The 17,994-nt window shown below is 66.7% G+C and overlaps 2 protein-coding genes across 2 annotated transcripts; one reads left to right on the top strand and one right to left on the bottom strand.

The window, feature by feature from the left end:
• Positions 1-1,499: 1,499 nt before the first annotated feature.
• Positions 1,500-15,125, top strand: LOC116965177 (low-density lipoprotein receptor-related protein 2-like; the record flags this gene model as incomplete). Its single annotated transcript, XM_042807853.1, has 33 exons — positions 1,500-1,620; positions 2,127-2,246; positions 2,624-2,743; positions 2,829-3,056; positions 3,286-3,399; positions 3,493-3,612; positions 3,854-3,979; positions 4,080-4,286; positions 4,452-4,620; positions 4,760-4,928; positions 5,167-5,392; positions 5,754-5,879; positions 6,088-6,303; positions 6,523-6,831; positions 7,083-7,295; positions 7,483-8,055; positions 8,466-8,681; positions 8,873-9,111; positions 9,202-9,331; positions 9,642-9,820; positions 9,937-10,123; positions 10,483-10,701; positions 10,930-11,113; positions 11,403-11,604; positions 11,676-11,840; positions 12,132-12,332; positions 12,425-12,968; positions 13,118-13,246; positions 13,437-13,544; positions 13,632-13,868; positions 14,006-14,393; positions 14,616-14,751; positions 15,052-15,125. Coding segments are annotated over 33 exons (6,678 nt in total), but the record flags the coding sequence as incomplete, so codon positions are not given.
• Positions 15,126-15,853: 728 nt separating this feature from the next.
• CLDN23 (claudin 23) lies at positions 15,854-17,201 on the bottom strand. The gene has a single exon (XM_033007247.2). It carries the CDS (start codon positions 16,968-16,970, stop codon positions 16,269-16,271), a length of 702 nt encoding a protein of 233 aa, XP_032863138.2. The 5' UTR covers positions 16,971-17,201; the 3' UTR covers positions 15,854-16,268.
• Positions 17,202-17,994: the final 793 nt, after the last annotated feature.

The following is a 17,994-nucleotide window of genomic DNA, read 5'->3' as shown; positions in this document are numbered from 1 at the left end:
GATGCTCATCATCCTGAGGACCCGCACACTCCTGTTCCCTGGGGATTGCCTGGGAAAACCAATTGCCCTGGGCTGCTGCCCCAGAGGGGGGGTGGCTGGGTGAATCTGCCCGCGGGGCTGCAGCACTGGCAGGGGTGTGTGTCAGGGCTGTGCCGCGGTGCTGTTGGTGCAGGGGGGTACCCAGCACTCCTGCGGCACCATGTCCCGGGATAAATGGTCTCTCTGGCCAAGTGACGGGCCTGGGGCCACCTTTGTGCCAGTGCTCTGGGCCACCTGAGCCAGAGCTGTGCAACACCCTGGTCTTGCCATCTACCTCAGGGTGCCTCTGCCCTGAGCTCCCAAGTGACTTGGCTGTGCCAGAGCCCCTCCTGTGCCAGCCCCCCCAGGCTCATACCCAGTTTCTTCCATATCATGGAGGGGGTTCATCCCAGAGCTTCCCCTTCCTGAGCCTTGTACGTGCCTGAACATCACAGGGACAGACAGAGGTGCCGGTGAGCATGTAACTGCCCGGCTTCGGCTCATGCCTGGGGATGTTTCAGGGGGAGGCTAGAGAGGAGGAACGCACAGCACCCACGGGCAACGGCTGTGCTTGAAGCACAGACGGGTCTTGGGGGTAGACAGACACTCGTGTCGCCACACACAGCCGGGTGGCAAGCCAAAAGCCGTGGAAGGGCAGCGCACTGGCAGCTTCCCCCCCCCCCCCCCCCCCCGAGGGAGGCCTGCCGAACTCCCCGGGGCCATCTCCTCGCCCCTCTGCTCCCCCTGATGGGAGGGGGCTCCTTTCCGAGCCGGCGGCAGGTGCCTTATCCCCTTGCTGGGCTGTTTTTCTCCCTCAGCCGCTGCTTTTGCTCTCCTTGTAGTGCTCCAGCGGCTTCTCCACAGCCCTCAAGGTCGAGGAGCGGCGGCGGCCGGGCGGGCGGCTGCGCGCAGCGCCGGGGCTCGCGTGGTTTTTATTTTTTTTTATAATTTTTTTTTTTTTTTTTTTTTTTTTTTTTCGGAGGGTGCCCCCTCGTTCAAGGCTGCCGCCGCCTTCCCACGCCCGCCGCAGGTGCTGGCGGGGCCGGGTTCACACGGCCGGCTCTCACAACAACCTCCCGGCCGATAAGGCGGCCCCACGCAGCGAAACGAGGCGGGTGGGGAGCGGGGCGGGGGGCCTGTGGACCCTTCGCGCCCCCCCGGCTCTTGAGAGGGGCGGCGGGCCCCGAGCACGCCCGGCCTCAAACCGCGGCTGCCCCACCCGAGGCCGGCTCCCCCCCCCCGGGCCCCGGCGGGGGGGCTCGCCGGGCGCAGCCCCGGGGGGTGCGGCTCCGGGGGTCCCCGCCGGCAGCGGGCGGTGCCCGCGGTGCCCAATAGCCGCCCGCGCCTGGGCATAAAGGCGGCGGCGGCGGTGACATCGCGCTCCCCTCCGCCGGCCGGGACCCCCGGAGCCGTGCCCCCCCCACCCCTCCAGCCCACCCCCACACCCCCCCCCCGCCGCCGCCGCCATGGGCCGGCCCCCCCCGCCGCCGCTCCGCCTGCTCCTCGCCCTCCTCAGCATCCTCCTGCCCCCGCTGCTGCTGCTGCTGCTGCTGCTGCTGCTGGTAGCCGGGACCGCCGCCGGCGCCGGAACCCGCCGCGCCCGTGAGCCGGGGCCGAAGCGGGGAGGGCGGGAGAGGGGGCGGGGGGGGGGGGTGTCCCTGCCCCATCCTGGAGGGCGCCCGCCGCCTCAGGGCTTCTTGCTGTGCCCCGCGATGGGCTTGGGGGGGGGGGGGGTGTGTGTGTGTGTCTGTGTGTGTTGTCCCTGCCGCCTAGGATGTCCGCCTTCTCCCCACCCCACGGTGATGTGTGTGTGTGTGTGTGTGGGGTCCCTGCTCCCTGTGGCATCCTTCCCATGCTGACACCTCCCTGCGTCCTGAGGAGCCCTGTCCCGCTGCCTAAGGGTTCTTGAGGGGGTCCCTGCCTCCCCTGTGGGGGGAGCAAGAGGTTGCAGTTCTCCCTCCAGCCGCCCCCTGAGGTCCTGGGGTGCCCTTGGCTGGGGCCAGTCACCCCCTCTGCAGGTCTGTGCTGGGCCCCCCGGGTGAGCAGCTGCACAGGGTGGGTGCTGGGGGCCCAGGCTGACCGCGGGCCGGGGTCCCTCTCTCCCGCAGCGCCCACCAGCCCCACGTGCGCAGCCTCGCGCCAGGCCGCCTGCGGTGCCGGCTGCATCCCCGTTCCCTGGCTCTGCGACGGCGAGCAGCAGTGCCCCGACGGGGCGGACGAGCAGTGTGGTGAGCAGCGGGAAGCTGGCACCCATCCTCTGTCGTGGGGTGGCCCCGGGGGGGCTGCGCTGCGCGAGCACCGAGGGGCCCTGGTGCTCGGGGGGGGAGGTGGGGGCAGGCCAGGGGCACCTCACTCCATGGTGGCTCCTGTGTGGCACCCTGCAGGGACATCTGTGGCATGGGGACATATCTCGGACCCCATGCTGAGCGAGGCAGCCTCCCACCTGCCAGAAAGCCCTGTTGGGGGCTGCTGTGGGCCAGCCCCTTGGCAGAGCCCCTCGGGCACTGCCGGCACCGGCCCCGTGCCAGGATGGAGGGGTTGTGCGCTGTCGTCTTGCAGTTGTGGCAGAGCAGCAGGTCCCAGTGACCGTGTGCTGTCCCTGCAGATGTTGCCTGCGGTGGGGACCCCCATGTTTGGCAGTGTGACGATGGCCGGTGTGTTTCTAGCAGTTGGCTTTGCGACGGTGCTGCTGACTGCCCGGATGGCTCTGATGAGCAGGACTGTGGTGAGTAGTCTCTTCTGGGGGGCCTGCCTGAGTCGGGGTGTCTGGGGACACAGGGCAGGGTGTGAGGGCTACTCTGTTCCCTCAGTGTGTGGGGCAAAGAAGGTGCAGTGTCCCGGCACCCACCACTGCATCCCGCACTGGGAGCTGTGCGATCGGCACCAGGACTGCGAGGACGGCTGGGACGAGGAGGGCTGTCCCCAGCAGCCCTGTCTGCCTGGGCAGTGGCAGTGCCGGAACAGGGTGTGCATCATGGCCGAGTGGAAGTGCAACGGGATTGATGACTGTGGAGATTCCTCGGATGAAGATGTCTGTGGTAAGCGAGCACGCTGGATGCTCCTCAGTGGGGTGAGTCCTGTCCAAGCCACGTGTGAATTAGGGGGTACTCTGCCTTCCTGAGCCCCAGCTCCCCTCGGGATGGTGGCAAGCATCCCAGGAATCTGTGGGTGCTTTGCGGGGCTTCCCCATGTGTCTGGGACCCGTGGCTTCCCCTGTGCCCATCTGGTATCGGTCTGTCCTCCTGACCTGAGCTCTGCGTGCCATAGCTCCCTGCCCGCCGGGCATGGTGCGGTGCGACGAGGGGAAGTGCATTCTGGAGTCCCTGATGTGCAATGATGAGGATGACTGCCTGGATGGCACCGACGAGCCCAGCACATGCGGTGAGTTGCCCGTGGCTGCGGGCCACTTGCCTGTGTGGCTGGGGCCCCGGGGGTAGCCGCAGAGCTGTCCTGTCTCACGCTGCGTCCCCGCAGGTCGGAGCTGCTTTGTACGCAACGGGGGCTGCGCGGAGACATGCACCGACACGCACTGGGGAGTGCGGTGCTCCTGCGGGGCCGGCTGGGTGCTGCAGGCGGACGGGCAGAGCTGTGCTGGTAAGGAGAGGTCAGGGCGTGCACGCACTCTGGGGACGGCAGGGTCTCCCCAGAGCCGGGGCCGGCGCGGGAGTGCCCGCCTCAGCCCCATGTCCCAGCTGCAGCTAGTGCGTTTTGGGGCTGGGACCCGGGTCCTGGTATCTAGGGAGGCTGGCAGTGGTCCCTGGGGAGCCGTGGCGGTGCTGTCTGGGGTCAGCTAGCCAGCCGTGCGGCGGGCTCCTGGCTACACCTATCCCCACAGATGTGGATGAGTGTTCCCTGGAGTACAGCCCCTGCAGCCAGCTGTGCAGCAACAGCCCGGGCAGTTTCAGCTGCGCCTGCCTCCAGGGCTACACCCTGTGGCACGGCACCGCCTGCGAAGTGGCAGGTAGGGCGAGCCGGGGAGCCTGGGCTGTCTGAAGGGCTGGGCAGTGCCCCCAGCTAGCCACGTCCCCGCTCACCGGCTGGCATCCCCCTCACCCTGGCAGACAACGGGACGCAGATCCTGGTGGCCGTGGGGCAGGACCTAGCCCTTCTGGATGTGCGGACCCAAGCCTACAGGCCCCTGCTCTCCACCGAGACCGAACCCCGCGCCCTGGTGTACGACCTGCTCCGAGAAACCTACTACTGGCTGACAGAGGAGGGCGAGCTCCGCGCTCACCTCCCGGGGAAGGGCATACAGCCCCTCTATGCAGGTGGGGAGGAGCGAGGGTGCTGGATGCCGTAACAGGGCTGAGATGGGTGCTAAAGCTGTCCTGCCACCCCAGCCCTGCCTTTCCCGCAGAGGAAGGGGTAGCCTGGGTTTTGCCTCCTGGCTTGGAGAGGTGGTGACGTGCCTTAAACCAGCTCTGTCTCTGCAGATGCCGGGGAGGTGAACAGCATCTCTGTGGACTGGTTCACAGGGCAGCTGTACTGGGCCAGCAGCCATCCTGCAGCCATCTGCGCGGGGCTGGGCAACGGCTGGGGCTACGTGACGGTGCTGGGGAAGGACGTGGCACCGGAGCAGCTGACAGTGCATCCAGCTGCAAGGTGAGGAGCGAGTGAGCCAGGGTTGGCCCCCAAGCTCCTGGGTGAGCAATGCTGGTGCTGACCCAGCGTCCTGCCTACTGGGGGGCTGTGGCAGCACCGGTGTTATGCCGTGAAGTGGGTACTTAGTGCCTGCCCCCAGGTCCCTGTATTGGGTCAACCGCGGTCAGAGGGGCCGGACAGTCGTTGCTGCAGCCGGCATGGATGGCTCAAACCGGCGGGAGCTCACGGTGGTGTCCATGGAGGAGCCTGTGGGGCTGAGCGTGGACCATGTGGCTGGCAGGCTGTACTGGATCAGCGAGTACAAAGAGGTAGGAACGTGGGGCAGCAGGGATCTGCCCCCCCAGCTGCTGGGAGGTGATGAGGTGGGAGTGGGGAGGGTGGCCCCAGTTCCTCTGTGGCTACAACCGAGGCATGGGAGGGAGCAGGGAGCGGTGCCCAGGGCTGGGGGGCTGGGAGGGGGAAGGCACCACTATGAGCCCCGTGGCTGCGGGACAGTGCCGGGGTATGGGGGTGCCACACGGTCACCGTGCCTTGCCTTGTCCCCAGTCCATCGAGACGCTGCGGGTGGATGGCAGCGGGCGCTACTCCTTCCCCGCCGTCCTGCGGAGCCACACGGAGCCGCTGGGCCTGGCTGTGTTCGAGAGCCGGTTCTTCTGGACCGATGGCACAGAGCTGGTGTCGGCCACCCGGGCCTCTCCCCAGGAGCACGCGGTGCTGCTCCGTGCCCCCATCTCGGCTTTCACCGTGCTGCACGCACTGCAGCAGCCTCCCCGTGAGTAGCCTGCCTGCCGGGCGCCCGCACCGGTGCAGGGCTGGCAGCACCCCCGCCGCTCCCCTGGGTGCTGGGGAGGCTGCGCTGGGTGCTGAAGCTCACCGGGTCCTGCCCGATGGCTCCCCTGGTCCTGCGGCGAGGGGTTGGGGGGTTGTGGCAGAGGGGACATAGGAACACATAGGGAAGCTGCCGAGTCCCGTGGCTTCAGGTGGAGCTGAGCCCTCCTACCTCACGTGGTGCTGCTACCCTGCCTGGGTAGCCGGACTGTATCCAGCCCCAGGACAGCCTGGGGTTTTGGGGGATTGGGAGGGGCATGGGGAGGTCATGGCTGCCTGAGCTCTTAGTGTCCCCTTGCTCCCAGGGAACACTGCTGCATGTGCTCCGGGCCTGTGCAGTCACCTTTGCCTCCTGTCTCCTGTGCACCCCCGGGGCTACAAGTGTGCGTGTCCAGAGGGCCTCTTCCTCCTACCCTCGGGGAAGTGCGCAGGTGAGCAGGGTCTTGCAACATAAGCCTGGCTTCCTGGGGCGGGATGCATCCCTGTGGGAGTCAGAGGGGGCCTGTAAAGGGCGGCAGCTTTGCTGGGATGAGGTTCCCAGCGCACACCGGTGCTGTTACATTTCTGCCTTGGTTCATGCTGGTGACCCCATCCAGTTCCCCTGGGGCCGTGCTCACACGCTGCCCTTGTACCCCGCAGAGCTGTCCATTGTGTATGCGTCGGGGAAAGCCATCTCCCTGGTGCAAGTGGGCCCTGGACCACGCAGCAAACAGGTTCAGGAGTGGCAGGAGCCCCTCCACCTGCAAGATGTGGACTGGCAGAGATCAGTGCTCTATGGGACAGATGATCGTGGGATGCTGCTGCGTGTCGTGGGGCACCCTGGCAGGAGAGAGGCCATTGCAACTGGGGTGCCAGGTGAGACTCTCTGGGGTGGTGGAGGGAGGGCACGCTCCCTTTCCTGGTGCTCCCTGAGGATCTCCTGGGTGCAGAGCACAGCAGTCCCATGGTGCCCACACTGGGATTGTGCTGAGGCACTGGGCAGCTGTGCCCTGGTTTTAGGGGCAGGGGGACCCAGGTGGAGGAGCCGGGTCATGGGCCAGCCCCGTAACTGTTTGCCTGTTTACTCTTGCCAAGTCTGCTCTGCCCGCGTGGACATCCGCTCGGGGGACCTGTACTGGCTCTCGTGTAACCGGAGGGACATCGGAGTGATCCGGGCGTCTGACGTGACCCCACGCCTCCTGCACCGTGCTCGCAGCAGCATCCAGCACCTCTTCTTGGACTGGCAGCGGGGTGCTCTGTACTGGCTAGCCCGTGGGCAACCCCTGCAGCAGCTGAGCCTGGCTGGGGGTACTCCGTGGGATGCCTGGAACGAGACGTGGCCTGGAGACCTGCCTGCGGCCATGGATAGCAGAGCCTTCAGCCTGCTCTGGAGCTCAGCCCTGGGTGAGCCCTGGTGGTACCTGGAGCAGGGAGCAGAGGTGATCACTATAGGGAGGAGTGACCAGCCATGCCCTATACGTGCAGCAGGTCCCTGCCCGGGCAGCGGGGTGCTTGTGGGACAGACCCTGTCCCATGGCTGAGCCCCTGGCCTCAGCCACGAGGCTCCTGGCATAGCTGCGGGTTGTGGGGCCGTGGGGTGGGCTACAAGGCGGGGTCTGCGGGCGCCAGGGTCCTACCATCCCTCTGCCTCGCAGGCCTGCGGGCACTGAGTCTGACCAAGCGGCAAGCAGTCACCCTGGCACCCAGCTGGTCCCACGGACTTGTGGCCGCCTTCGAGCCGTACCTGGTGTCGGCAAACGGGACGGCTCTGCTGCTGTGGGACCGGAGGACGCTGGCCCTTGTGCTGTCCATGCCGGCAGCAGGCGTGCAGGGAGTGGTGGCCTTCGTGGGCTCGGAGCCGTGGACTGGTAAGAGTGGCCGTGGCTCTGTGCCTGGCACTGGCACTGTACCTGATGGGGCTGGGTGGCCCACGCTGCTTCAAGCTGGGGCAGGGTGCCTGGCCGCCGGTGGCCATGTGGGGTGCTCTCGGAGGTGCTCAGAGTGTGGGGAGGGCACAGCCCCAAATCCAGGCTCATGTTCCCGTGCCTCTGTCAGTGCCATCAAGCAAGGGGTCTTCCCTGTCACTCCCTCCACCTGTGACCACCACTACGAGGACAACCACAAGCACCACTGCTGCTCGACCCACCACCTCCACCACAAGACCTACGCCAAGGAAGACCACCACCATGCTCACCACTACTCCTGCACCAGCCAGCAAGGCTACCACAATGCCAACCACCACCAGCCAGTCTACATCAACCAAGACCACCCCTGCGCCAACCACTGCCCGGACCATGCCAACTAAGACCACCACTGTGCGGCCAGCCACCACCACCACCACTACCACCACCACCACCCGGTTCTTGCCAACCAAGACCACCACCACACAGCCAACTACTACCACCCAGCGCCCAACCAGCCCTGCACGGGTAGTGCCACCTACTTCACCCCAACCGTCCAGCCCCGCACACCCCCTGACCCCAGCCCCCCATCTGTCCTGTCCTCGCACACATGTGCCCTGCCGTGACGGCACCGAGTGTGTGGCCCACGAGTACGTGTGTGATGGTGAGAAGGACTGTCCAGATGGCTCTGATGAGGACGGGTGTGCCCAGCTCTGCGACACCCCAGGTAGGAGCCATCCTTTGGTCCCCTGCGCAGCTGAGTTGCCCTGTGCCAGGGCTTCTGGCTGCTTCCTGGTGGGGTTGGTGGGATGGGGCCCTGGGGGAGGTCTGCGTGTGTCCTGGGCTCTGATGCTTGTGATATGGCATACCGGTTTCTTCTGAGCTTGGCACTGGGCTGGAGGTGCTGTCAGAAGGGGACAGGGCTGGCCCTGCTGCTCGCAGTGATCTAGATGTGGCTGAGCTGAGACTGCCTCGGTCACCTTGCTCGGGACACAGGCTGCTGGAGACGCAGTGACTAGGAGGATCCAAGCCCCATTGCTGTAGCGTGGGGCCGTTCTAGGTCACTGCGGGGCTACCAAAGTGTCTGGGCGCCCTGGCTGCCTAGTGGAGGTTTAGCAAGGTCCCTTGCCTCCCCAGGGGCCTTCCACTGCGCGAGCGGAGCCATGTGCGTCGTGGCTGGGGAGCGCTGCGATGGGGTGCCGCAGTGCCCCGACGCCTCGGATGAGACAGGCTGCTGGACCCCCACGCAGGAGTGCGCCCTGCGCTGTGACGCTGCCACCCGCTGCATCCCCCAGAGCTGGCTGTGTGACGGCCACCCCGACTGCCTGGACCACACCGACGAGCAGGGCTGTGGTGAGACCCTGGGGCTGGGTGGGATGGGGGCTTCTGGGGGTTGCCAGAGCAGGGTCCAGGAGCCGGCACTGTCCCGGGCAACCTGCCGAGCGGCCGGAGGAGCCGTGCGCTGCTCAGTGCCATGCCTACGGCGGTGGGATGGGGACAGGGATGGGGACAGTGGCCCTGCTCAGCCCTGGCCCTGCCCGCAGTGCCAAAGGAGTGCGACCCGGACGAATTTTCCTGCCGGAGCGGGCAGTGCGTGGCCCTGGCCCTGCGCTGCGACGGCGACCACGACTGCCGGGATGGCTCGGATGAGGAGGGCTGCGCCGTGCCCCGGCCGCTGCTGTGCCGCCCGGGCGAGGTGGCATGTCCCCGCAGCGGGGAGTGCGTGCCGGAGGCCTGGCGCTGCGACGGCACCGCTGACTGCGGGGACGGCACGGACGAGCAGGTGGGTGGGGTGGGGTGGGGGACGGAGCCTGTCCCCGCTCGCCCCCGGGAGGGCTGGGGTGGCCCTCTTCACCCACCCCGGCTCTTGCAGGGCTGTCCCTGGGAGGAAAGGGTGTGTGGGGACCGACAGCGGAGCTGCTCCCGCGGCCATGAGTGCATCCCTGATGTCTGGCGCTGCGACGGAGAGGGTGACTGCCCGGATGGCAGCGACGAGGCTGGCTGTGAGCAACACCCTGCTTTTATCCCCTCAGTGTCTCACCTGGTGGGTGGCCAGCACAGAGGGAGGTGGGGACGTGTCTGCGCCGAGGCGAAAGGCCCTGTGTGCTGTTTGCCTCTTCCCAGCTGTTGTCCCCATAGGGCTGGTGGCCTTGGGATTAGGATAGCCTGAAAAGCCAGGCTACAGACACAGCTCTGGATGTGGCTGCAGTGAGCCCTGGGCACCCTGCGGGAGCAGCTGAATCTGCCCCAGCTGAGCAAAAGGAGCTGGTGGAGGAGGCTCAGGGCAGCCTGAGTCCCCACGTGTCCCTGCAGGCCCACCAGCTCCCTGCCAGAGTCACGAGTACCCATGTGGGCTGGGGACCTGCCTGAATGCATCCCTCGTGTGCGACGGCCGGCAGGACTGCACAGACGGCTCGGATGAGGCGGGGAACTGCTCTGTGCCCTGCCAGCGGTCCTGCGCTCATCTCTGCTACCCCTCACCCCAGGGTCCTGTGAGTGCCAGCAGCCCTGGTCCAGGGGCTTACCCCGCCACGCTGCCCTGGTCCCTCAGCAGGAGAGAGCCTCATGTGTCCCCAAGGGGGGACTCTGACATCCCCTTGCCCCACAGCGGTGCTGGTGCGACCCAGGCTATCGGCTGGCTGAGGACGGTCTGTCCTGCACGGACATAGACGAGTGCACGGAGTGGGATGAGAGAGCCTGCAGCCAGACATGCCGCAATGCCCCGGGGTCCTACAGCTGTGGCTGTCTCCCTGGCTACCTGCTGGAGCCCGACGGCCGCGTCTGCAAACTCACTGGTAAGCCCTGTGGGATGGGCAAGCAGCGCTGAGGGTCCCTGGCACTCTAGAGTATGCCAGGAGCCGGTGGGTACCTGTCCCCCCATGCCTACTGCCCATGGGGGGAGCCTTGTAGTCCCACAAATGGCCTTGTCCCCTCTGCCACGGGCCTCCCAGGCCCTGCTCAGCCATGAGCTGCTGTTTGCCAGCCTGTGGCCAGTCAGAAAATCCACCTGCACTAGCTGGGGACCGTGATGTGCAGTAGGGCCGAGTCCCGGCAGGCTCCAATGCCTGCGAGTGCCGTGCTCCCTGCCTGCCTGTGCTGGGGCCGAGGGGCCACCAGCGCTGAGCAGGGTCCGGGTGACTCTGTGTTGCCCCAGGACCAGAGCCCGTGTTGCTGGTGGCCGTGCAGTCAGAGGTGTTGTCCTATGGCCTGCGGAGCGGGCGTGAGGAGGTGCTGCTGGCCACTGACAAGGATCGCGTTGTCTTCTCGCTCGACTATGACCTGGTGGAGAGGAAAGTTTTCTGGATGGACCTGGCCACAGAGAGCATCCGCTGGCAGGAGCTTGACTCGGGCAAGAAAGGCACACTGGTGAAAGGTGGGCTGTGACAGCGTGGGGTTAGCAGGGCTGGCCTCTCCATGGCTGTGCAATCTCCAGGTTGCAGTGGGGTGGCAGGTAGTGTCCCCTTGTGTGGAGAGGTGCTGGCGGGAGCAGGGTTGGGAGGAGCCGGAGCTCCTGGGATGGAGGGGGCCTGGGCTGGGAGCACTGTGCCAGAGGGCCATGCAGCGGTCACCCCACGGGTGCTGACTCTTGGGTGCGTTGCAGGTGTGAGATCGGACTGCATAGCAGTGGACTGGCTTGGAAGGAACCTGTACTGGACAGATGGGGCAGCTGGGCAGGTGCTGGCCACTCGCCTGGGGGCTGCCTGGCGAGGGATACCGGAGTACACTGTGGTGATGGATGGAGACCTGGACCGGCCCCACTCGCTGGTGCTCCGGCCTCTGGCAGGGTAAGGCTGGGACAAGGGGACATGGGGACCTCCTTGCCATCCCTGCTCTGCCCCATTTTCCTCCATGGAGGCAGGCGACAGGCTGGGGAAGAGTTGGGAGGGCTCTCCTGGGTGCCGTCGGGGCTATGCGACTGGGGAAGAAGGAGCCCAGACACCCACCCCTGCCCCGGGGTGGAGCTCTCAGCGCGTCCCTGATGGGATGTGAAGCTTTGTGCTGCTCCTCTGGGCTACCCTGGTACTGGGACGATGCTGTGGCAGGTCCGTGGGCCAGCACCTCTCTTCCCACCAGGCTGCTGTACTGGTCAGAGGTGGGGAGCCACCCACGGCTGATGAAGGCCACCATGGATGGGAGTCGGCGGCACGTGCTGCTGGACCAGGGGCTGGGCTGGCTCACAGCACTGGCCCTCGACCTCCCCGCCTGGAGGATCTTCTGGCTGGATGAGAAGCTGGGCAGCATCGGTTCTGCACGTCTGGATGGCACCAGTGTGAAGGTGTGCGGCGGGGCTCTGGTGACGGGGCCCTGGCGGGGGGCCAGGGTGGGCGCTCACGGCTTCTCTGCCAGGTCCTGCAGCTGGGCTGGGTCCGGAGCCCCTTCGCGGCGGCTGTGTGCGAGGGGCAGCTCTACTGGTCGGAGAGGAAGGCATGGTCCGTGCAGCAAGTGGACAAGGCCAGCGGCAAGAACAGGACCGTGCTGCTCAAGCGACACGGGCAGCCTCATGGCCTCCAGGTACCTACCTGGGGGGAGCCCCAGACCCCGCTGTGCCAGCTCTGCTGGGGCTCCCACCCCGCACGGCCCTCAGCGCGGGGTCGCTGGGAGCTGTGCCTCCATCCCGGTGGTCCTTGGGCAGCAGTCCCTGTGGTCAAGGGTCTCTGGTCCTCTTGGAGCACCTCTGCCTCACCGTCCTGCCCGCAGCTGGGCCGTGTCCGGGCTTCGGGAGCACGGCGTGGTGTCGGCCTCGCTCAGCTCCGCCTGCTGGGTGCTGGCGGGGCCGTGAGGCTGAGCCTGCCCTTCCCACAGGTGATGCACCCAGCCCTGCGCCCCGCGGCCCTGAACCCGTGCGCGGCGCGTGGCTGCTCCCACCTCTGCCTGCTGAGCGCCCGGCACGCCGGGCAGTGCCGGTGCCCCGCCGGGATGACGCTGGCCGCCGATGAGACCACCTGCCTGCCCCTCCGCGACTCAACCTTTGCCCTCCTGGTGTCACCGGCAGCTGTGGTGCAGGTACCACCCTCCGGAGCTGGCCCTGGGGGCTGCTGGCCTCGTCGCCGTCAGGGGCACGGGGTCCCCGTCCTAGTGCTGCCTCCTTCCTCCAGGTCTACCTGAAGGACCTGCCCGCAACAGCTGGATCCCAAGGGCTTCCCCCGCACCGGGCTCTGCCCTTGGCCAAGGTGGGCCGCCTGACAGCCGTTGACTACACAGTGAGAGACAAGAGCCTGTACTTCGCGGAGGTGGGGGGCGACTCCATTGGGCTTCTGCGCCTGAAGGACTGGGGCCGGCTGTCCTGGAAGCAGGCGGTGGCTGTGGAGGGCACAGTGACATCCCTGGCCCTGGACTGGCTGAGCGGGAACCTGTACTGGATCGGGGGGCAGCCGCCCAGCATCCGCGTGGCCGCTCCGGGGGGGCAGTGGGCCCTGGCGCTGCTCAGCGAGGGGCTGCAGGGCGCTGCCTGGCTGGCGCTGTGCCCTCCCGCCTCCACCATCTGCTTCGTCACCGCGGCCGGCAGCCGCGGGCCCGGCGCTGCGGTGGAGTGCGCGGCCATGGACGGCACCGGCCGCAGAGCGGTCTGGAGGAGAGCCCGGGCTCCCACCGGCCTCACCTTCGGGGGTGCTGGCACCCGGCTGTACTGGGCAGACCGCGGTGAGTGCGGGCTGAGCCGGGGCGCTGCCGGGGGGCAGCGTGGTGTGCAGGCGCTCGATCCGCAGGGCACAGCCCGGCACGAGCCCTGGGGGGCAGCCCGGAGCCCTCTGTGCCCCCTCATCTGACATCCCTGCGTCTGCGCCCTGCAGAGAGAGGCACCATCAGCAGCGTGGAGCTGGACGGAACCCGCTTCCAGGTGGTGCGGGAAGGGCTGCACGGCCTCTCGCTTTTCGCCATCGGAGAAGGCTTTCTGCTCTGGAGCACGACATCAACCAACGGTGAGCCCCGTTGGCCGTGCTTTGTCCGGCTCCTCCTGCTGCACCGGGTACACAGGGGTCTCTGCCGGTCCCTGTGGGGCACAGGCTGCCCCTCCCCATGGCAAAGGGCAGGCTGGGGGACTCCACCTCCCATCCTGGGCACCCTTGCGTGAAGAGGTGGAGGAGCAGTGCTGACCCCATGTGTCTCCAGGCTCCAGCAAGATCTGGCACAGCCGGCTGGAGCGGGCTGAGAGCTGGTGGTTCCCGATGGAGCAGGAGTTGGTAGCCATGAGGATTTACAGCCAGTTCTCCCAGGAAGGTGGGTCTGGGGCTGCCTCAGCCTGGGGCACCTGTGGGGCTGAGCCACGCTCCGTGGTGGCCGTGCTAACCCGTGCTCTTTTGGCAGGCACCAATGGCTGCGCGAAGAACAACGGGGGCTGTGCCCAGCTCTGCCTGCCCAACCCCGCAGGGCGGCTGTGCCGCTGCTCCCCCGGCTACCAGCTGGTGCGTGGGGTGGCATGCACCCCGGCACTGCCCTGCCCGGCCCCGCTCCAGGCCTGCCCTGACCTCCAGAGCTGCATCTCTGCAGAGCAGGTCTGTGATGGGCACCCTGACTGCATCGACGGCTCGGATGAATCTGACTGTGAGTGCCTGCCCACAGCCAGGGTGTGCAGGGGTCCTGGCTGGGCACATGGGGAGCCTGCCCAGTCTTCTCCAGTTTGAGGAGAGGGTGGGGGGGGTCTCGCCTGGATCTCTGCTGATCTATGCCCATCCCTCCAGGCCCCTCTGTGGAGGTGGGGACGCAGGTCCCCACGGTGGCACCATCAGGAACGTCCCATGTGGAAGAACAGAAACCAGCCTTACCTACAGCTGCAGCCCCTGGCCCCCGGGAGCAGGGAGAGCCCTTCCCGGTATCCCCCAGCACCGAGGAGGTGCTGGGGGCCGTGCCGTGCAGCAGCGAGACGTGTAACCTGCGCGGGGACTGCGCCATCGAGGCCGGGCGAGTGACCTGCCACTGCGCCCTGGGCTATCGTGGCGACTACTGCGAGGAGGCAGAGGTGCAGCCCGTTGCAGGACCTATCGCCCTGGGGGTGGCCGTGCTCCTGCTGCTCGCTGCCGCTGCCGTGGGGGCCCTGGCCTACATGCGGAGGCGGGACAGGCGGAGGAGGTGAGCTCTGGGGCCGGGATGGGCCAGGTACAACTGGGGACGGAGAGGGGCAGGGTCTCCCTGCCCAAGGACGGGGTGGTGTCCTGGGGCACTCCTGGGCTACGTGGAAAGCTCCAGTTGCCCCAGTGGGCTATTGCTGGTGGTTGTGGCAGGGTCTTGGGATCTGCCCCATCTCTAGGAGATGGCCGTGCCACCCTCAGTGTACTATTTTTCCCTCCCCAGGACCTCAAGCACTGCCTCCACCCGGGTGCTGACTTTGTACCATCGTGAAAGTGACCCCGAGGAAGAGGATGAGGAGGAGGAAGAGCTTCCCCCCAAGAGCGATACCTTTGTGAATGAAGCTTATGATGGGAAAGAGGTGAGCAGCATCCGGGGCAGGCCCCGGTAGGGACCTCCCTGCCACCCTGGGGTGCCCCAAGTCCCCCTTGATACGCAGATCCCTCCCCAGGCCCAGCACTGGCATGGTGGCCCACTCGTGAGGCAAGCTCTGCCTTCCTGCTGGGGGAGAGGGGCAAGACCTGGGGGTGCCTGGAGTCTGGCTGATACAGGGGCTGTCCTGCTCCTCCTGTGGCTGGAGCCCCTGTGCCAGGGTGGGGGGTGAGCCAGGGGAGGCTGGGCTCAGACTCATCCCTGACCCACCCGTCTGTGATCTCTGCAGGAGCTGCCAGCCCCGCCGAGGAAAGGGCCACCTCACCCTGACACTGTGCTTTCATAAAGGAACGTTGTGCAGCATTTCTGGTGCCCTCGTGGTTTGTGTCGGGGTTGGGGAGCAGAGGTTGGTTTGTTCTTCCCAGAGCTCTGAGCTCTAGGGAACTTGCAGCCCAGAGCAAAAACCTCTGGGAGGTTTTTTGGGAAGTCTTTAGCCCAAACACACTCTCTGAGCCACCTGAATCTGATCCCCCGCTGCAGACTGCATCCTGTGCCATCCTTTAACCCACACACATGTAAGGCACCTCGATCCACTGTCCCTCTGCAGCAAGGCTTAGCTTGCTGACCAGGGTGCTTCGGGCTCACCTGGGGTAGAAATCTGCCCAAACAGCTCTGCAAGGAAGCTGGCTTGGCTCTTGGCCTGTTACGCAGGGTACAGAGCAGGATTTTATAGTGCAGTTCTGACCTCCTGAGTGTCCTTTACAAACCAGTGAGACCAGTTTTGCTGCCTCTCCCGAAACTAATGAAGAAAGGGGAAATACATGCTATTTTTTTCCACTGTGATCTCTCCCCCCCACCCCCGCCACCCGCCAAAGTGGCTGTGCCCAAGGAATGAGAAACCTCTTCCAGAGCCGATTTTGACCATGGAGGAAAGGTCCTTGAGGAAGGTGCTATAAAAGCTACCTGTTCCCTTTTGCAGACCTTTCCTCCCTGCTTCAGGCTAAGTATGGGTGGGAGCTGGGTTAGCTGTGCCTGCTGGCTCTCAGCCCAGCCTGCCTGGCAGCAAGCCCATAACCATCCCACAGCACAGACCCGTTCCTCTTCATTTATTTTGCTGTTTGCACAGCCCTGAGTTGAGCAGAGACATGTGGGAGGCGCTTCCCTCCCCGATTCCCAGCCCTGAAGGCTACATGGTGCTAACCTGTACTTTGCTCGTGAGGGAACACGGGAGCTGCCTTTGCCCAAGCTGCTGCATGGTGCAGGAGGATGAGCCAAAAGCTGCAAGGAGGGGCTGGAGCCAGGGCTGGTCCTCAACCCGGCATGGCTTTGGCACAGTTGTGGGAAGTGGAGCACGGCAGGCTTTTGAGGAGGTTGCAGAGATTCGAGCCAGGTCCTTGGTCTTGTTTCCAGCCTGCTCTGAGGTGCCCCTAGAGAAGGGCATGGCTTGGAGGGGCAGGCACCAGCACGGCAGGCTGGCCGGTGCCCACTGCTGTCCCTGTGCTGGGGTTACAAGTCGGAGTCGCAAGGCAGGGTGCTCCTCCAGTGCCGTCCGTCTCGCTCGTCCTCCAGCACGTCCCAGGGATTGCGGTAAGCCCCAGTGGTGGAGCACGGCCCAGCCTCCAGCACAGGGCTGGGGGTCAGTTTGGGGGCCCTGCGTTCCTTGCAGCAGTGGTGGAAGCTGAGGGCGAGGGCCAGCCCCCCCGAGACCTCCAGGCAGCTTCCCAAGTAGCTCAGCACCAGGCTGTAGCCTACAGCCAGCGTGCTGCCGGCCGGCGCGGGCAGTGCCCACAGCTCATGGGTGTACCAGGAGGCAGGCACAAGGCTCAGCACCCCGGAGAGGAGCAGCACAAGCCCTGCCACGCCAGCCACCAGGTGCCGCGGCTCCTTCCGCCAGCAGCGCACCCCCAGGGCAGCCACCCCCAAACCCAGGAGGGTGAGCACCAGCGAGGTGGGCATCAGCCCCTGGGCCACCCGCACGGGCACCCGCTCGAAGTAGCCCAGCTCATCAGCCTGCCCGCAGTGGCGGTCGTGGCTGCTCTGCCGCTCGCTGCACAGGTCCCAGATGCCCTGCTCCAAGACGAAGTCCACGGGCTGGTCGGGTACGAGGCTCACCTGCCTCCAGTTGGGTGCCAGCGTGCCCGTGAGCGTCAGCAGAAGCCCGCAGGGGCACAGCACCAGCCCCACGATCATCGCCGCCGGCGTCCGCATGCTGGGGAGGGTGGGTGAAGCAAGCTCCGGTGCGCTCCCCCTCGCCAGAGCCCCAGAGGTCCGTGGGGGAGCCGGGGGGGGGGTGTCGCCGCTGCTGCCCGGCTGATGAGCGGCCACCGGGCGCTGCGGGGCTGTCCCGCCGTGGGGCAGGAGTCCCCGAGCCGCCCCCCGCCCCCCCCGAGCTCGGAGCCGGTGCGGGGCCCCCGTCCCGGCTGTGTCCGGGGCTGCGGGGAGGTGCCGGCGGCAGGAGGAAGGGCGGGCAGGGAGGAGCCCGGCGCAGGCACGGCCGGCCCCCCGGCCCCGGGGGAGCCCATCACCCGAGCTCCGGCCTCCGCTCCCCGCCGCGCAAGGAGCGGGGCCGGGGGGGCCGGGGGCAGCCAGCCCCAGCCCCTTCCCCCCCCCCCCCCCCCGGCTGCAGCTGACCCTGGGGCGTCTCGGCGTCACCCCGGGGCGCTCGGTCCCCGCTCCTGCCTGCGGGGGAAGCACGGGAGCCTGTTACGGCTCCCTTCACTAAACCGGCCGTGAGCTTATTTTACTATCATCAACTGAATTAATTTATGAAAGTCGTTAATTGAGATGCAATGCTGGTGAGGACCCTGTGGTCCTGCCCGGGCCCGGGAGACCTTCTCAGACTCTGGCCTTCATCTTGCTCTTCATCCCAGCAAGCGTCTCCCTCCCTGTCCTTCAGGGACGGCTCCTAAGCTTGGCCTGGCTCTGCCCTTCCCAGGCCGCGCTCAGCGGCCCCCCCGCAGGCGCGGCAGCCTGGCTCCCCGCGGGAAAAGTCCCTGGGTTGAACACTGAGACAGGTCGGGGAAGGCATCACATTTGACGAATCCCTGCGTGGGGCTCTTGAGCCCCCTAAAGCACCGGTCGTGGGGCTTTTCCAGGTTTCCCCGAATTTCTGCCGCTCACGCCGAGCCCAAAAGAGGGCAGCATCCTCTGTGGATTAATTTAGGATGAGCAACCCCAGCTCCTCTGGAGGGCTGGATGTCTGTGTGCCCCACAGCATCTTTGCACAGCTGGT

The sequence above is a fragment of the Tyto alba genome, unplaced genomic scaffold (assembly GCF_018691265.1).
Source record: "Tyto alba isolate M040663 unplaced genomic scaffold, T.alba_DEE_v4.0 Super-Scaffold_6, whole genome shotgun sequence".
In the NCBI taxonomy this organism is placed as follows: domain Eukaryota; kingdom Metazoa; phylum Chordata; class Aves; order Strigiformes; family Tytonidae; genus Tyto; species Tyto alba.
The sequence above is the reverse complement of the archived record's forward strand: the minus strand, read 5'-3'. Positions and strand labels throughout refer to the sequence as shown.

Bases quoted from the DNA above. Each gene is read 5' to 3' on its own strand.
- CLDN23 (XM_033007247.2), bottom strand. From the start codon at position 16,970: ATGCGGACGCCGGCGGCGATGATCGTGGGGCTGGTGCTGTGCCCCTGC.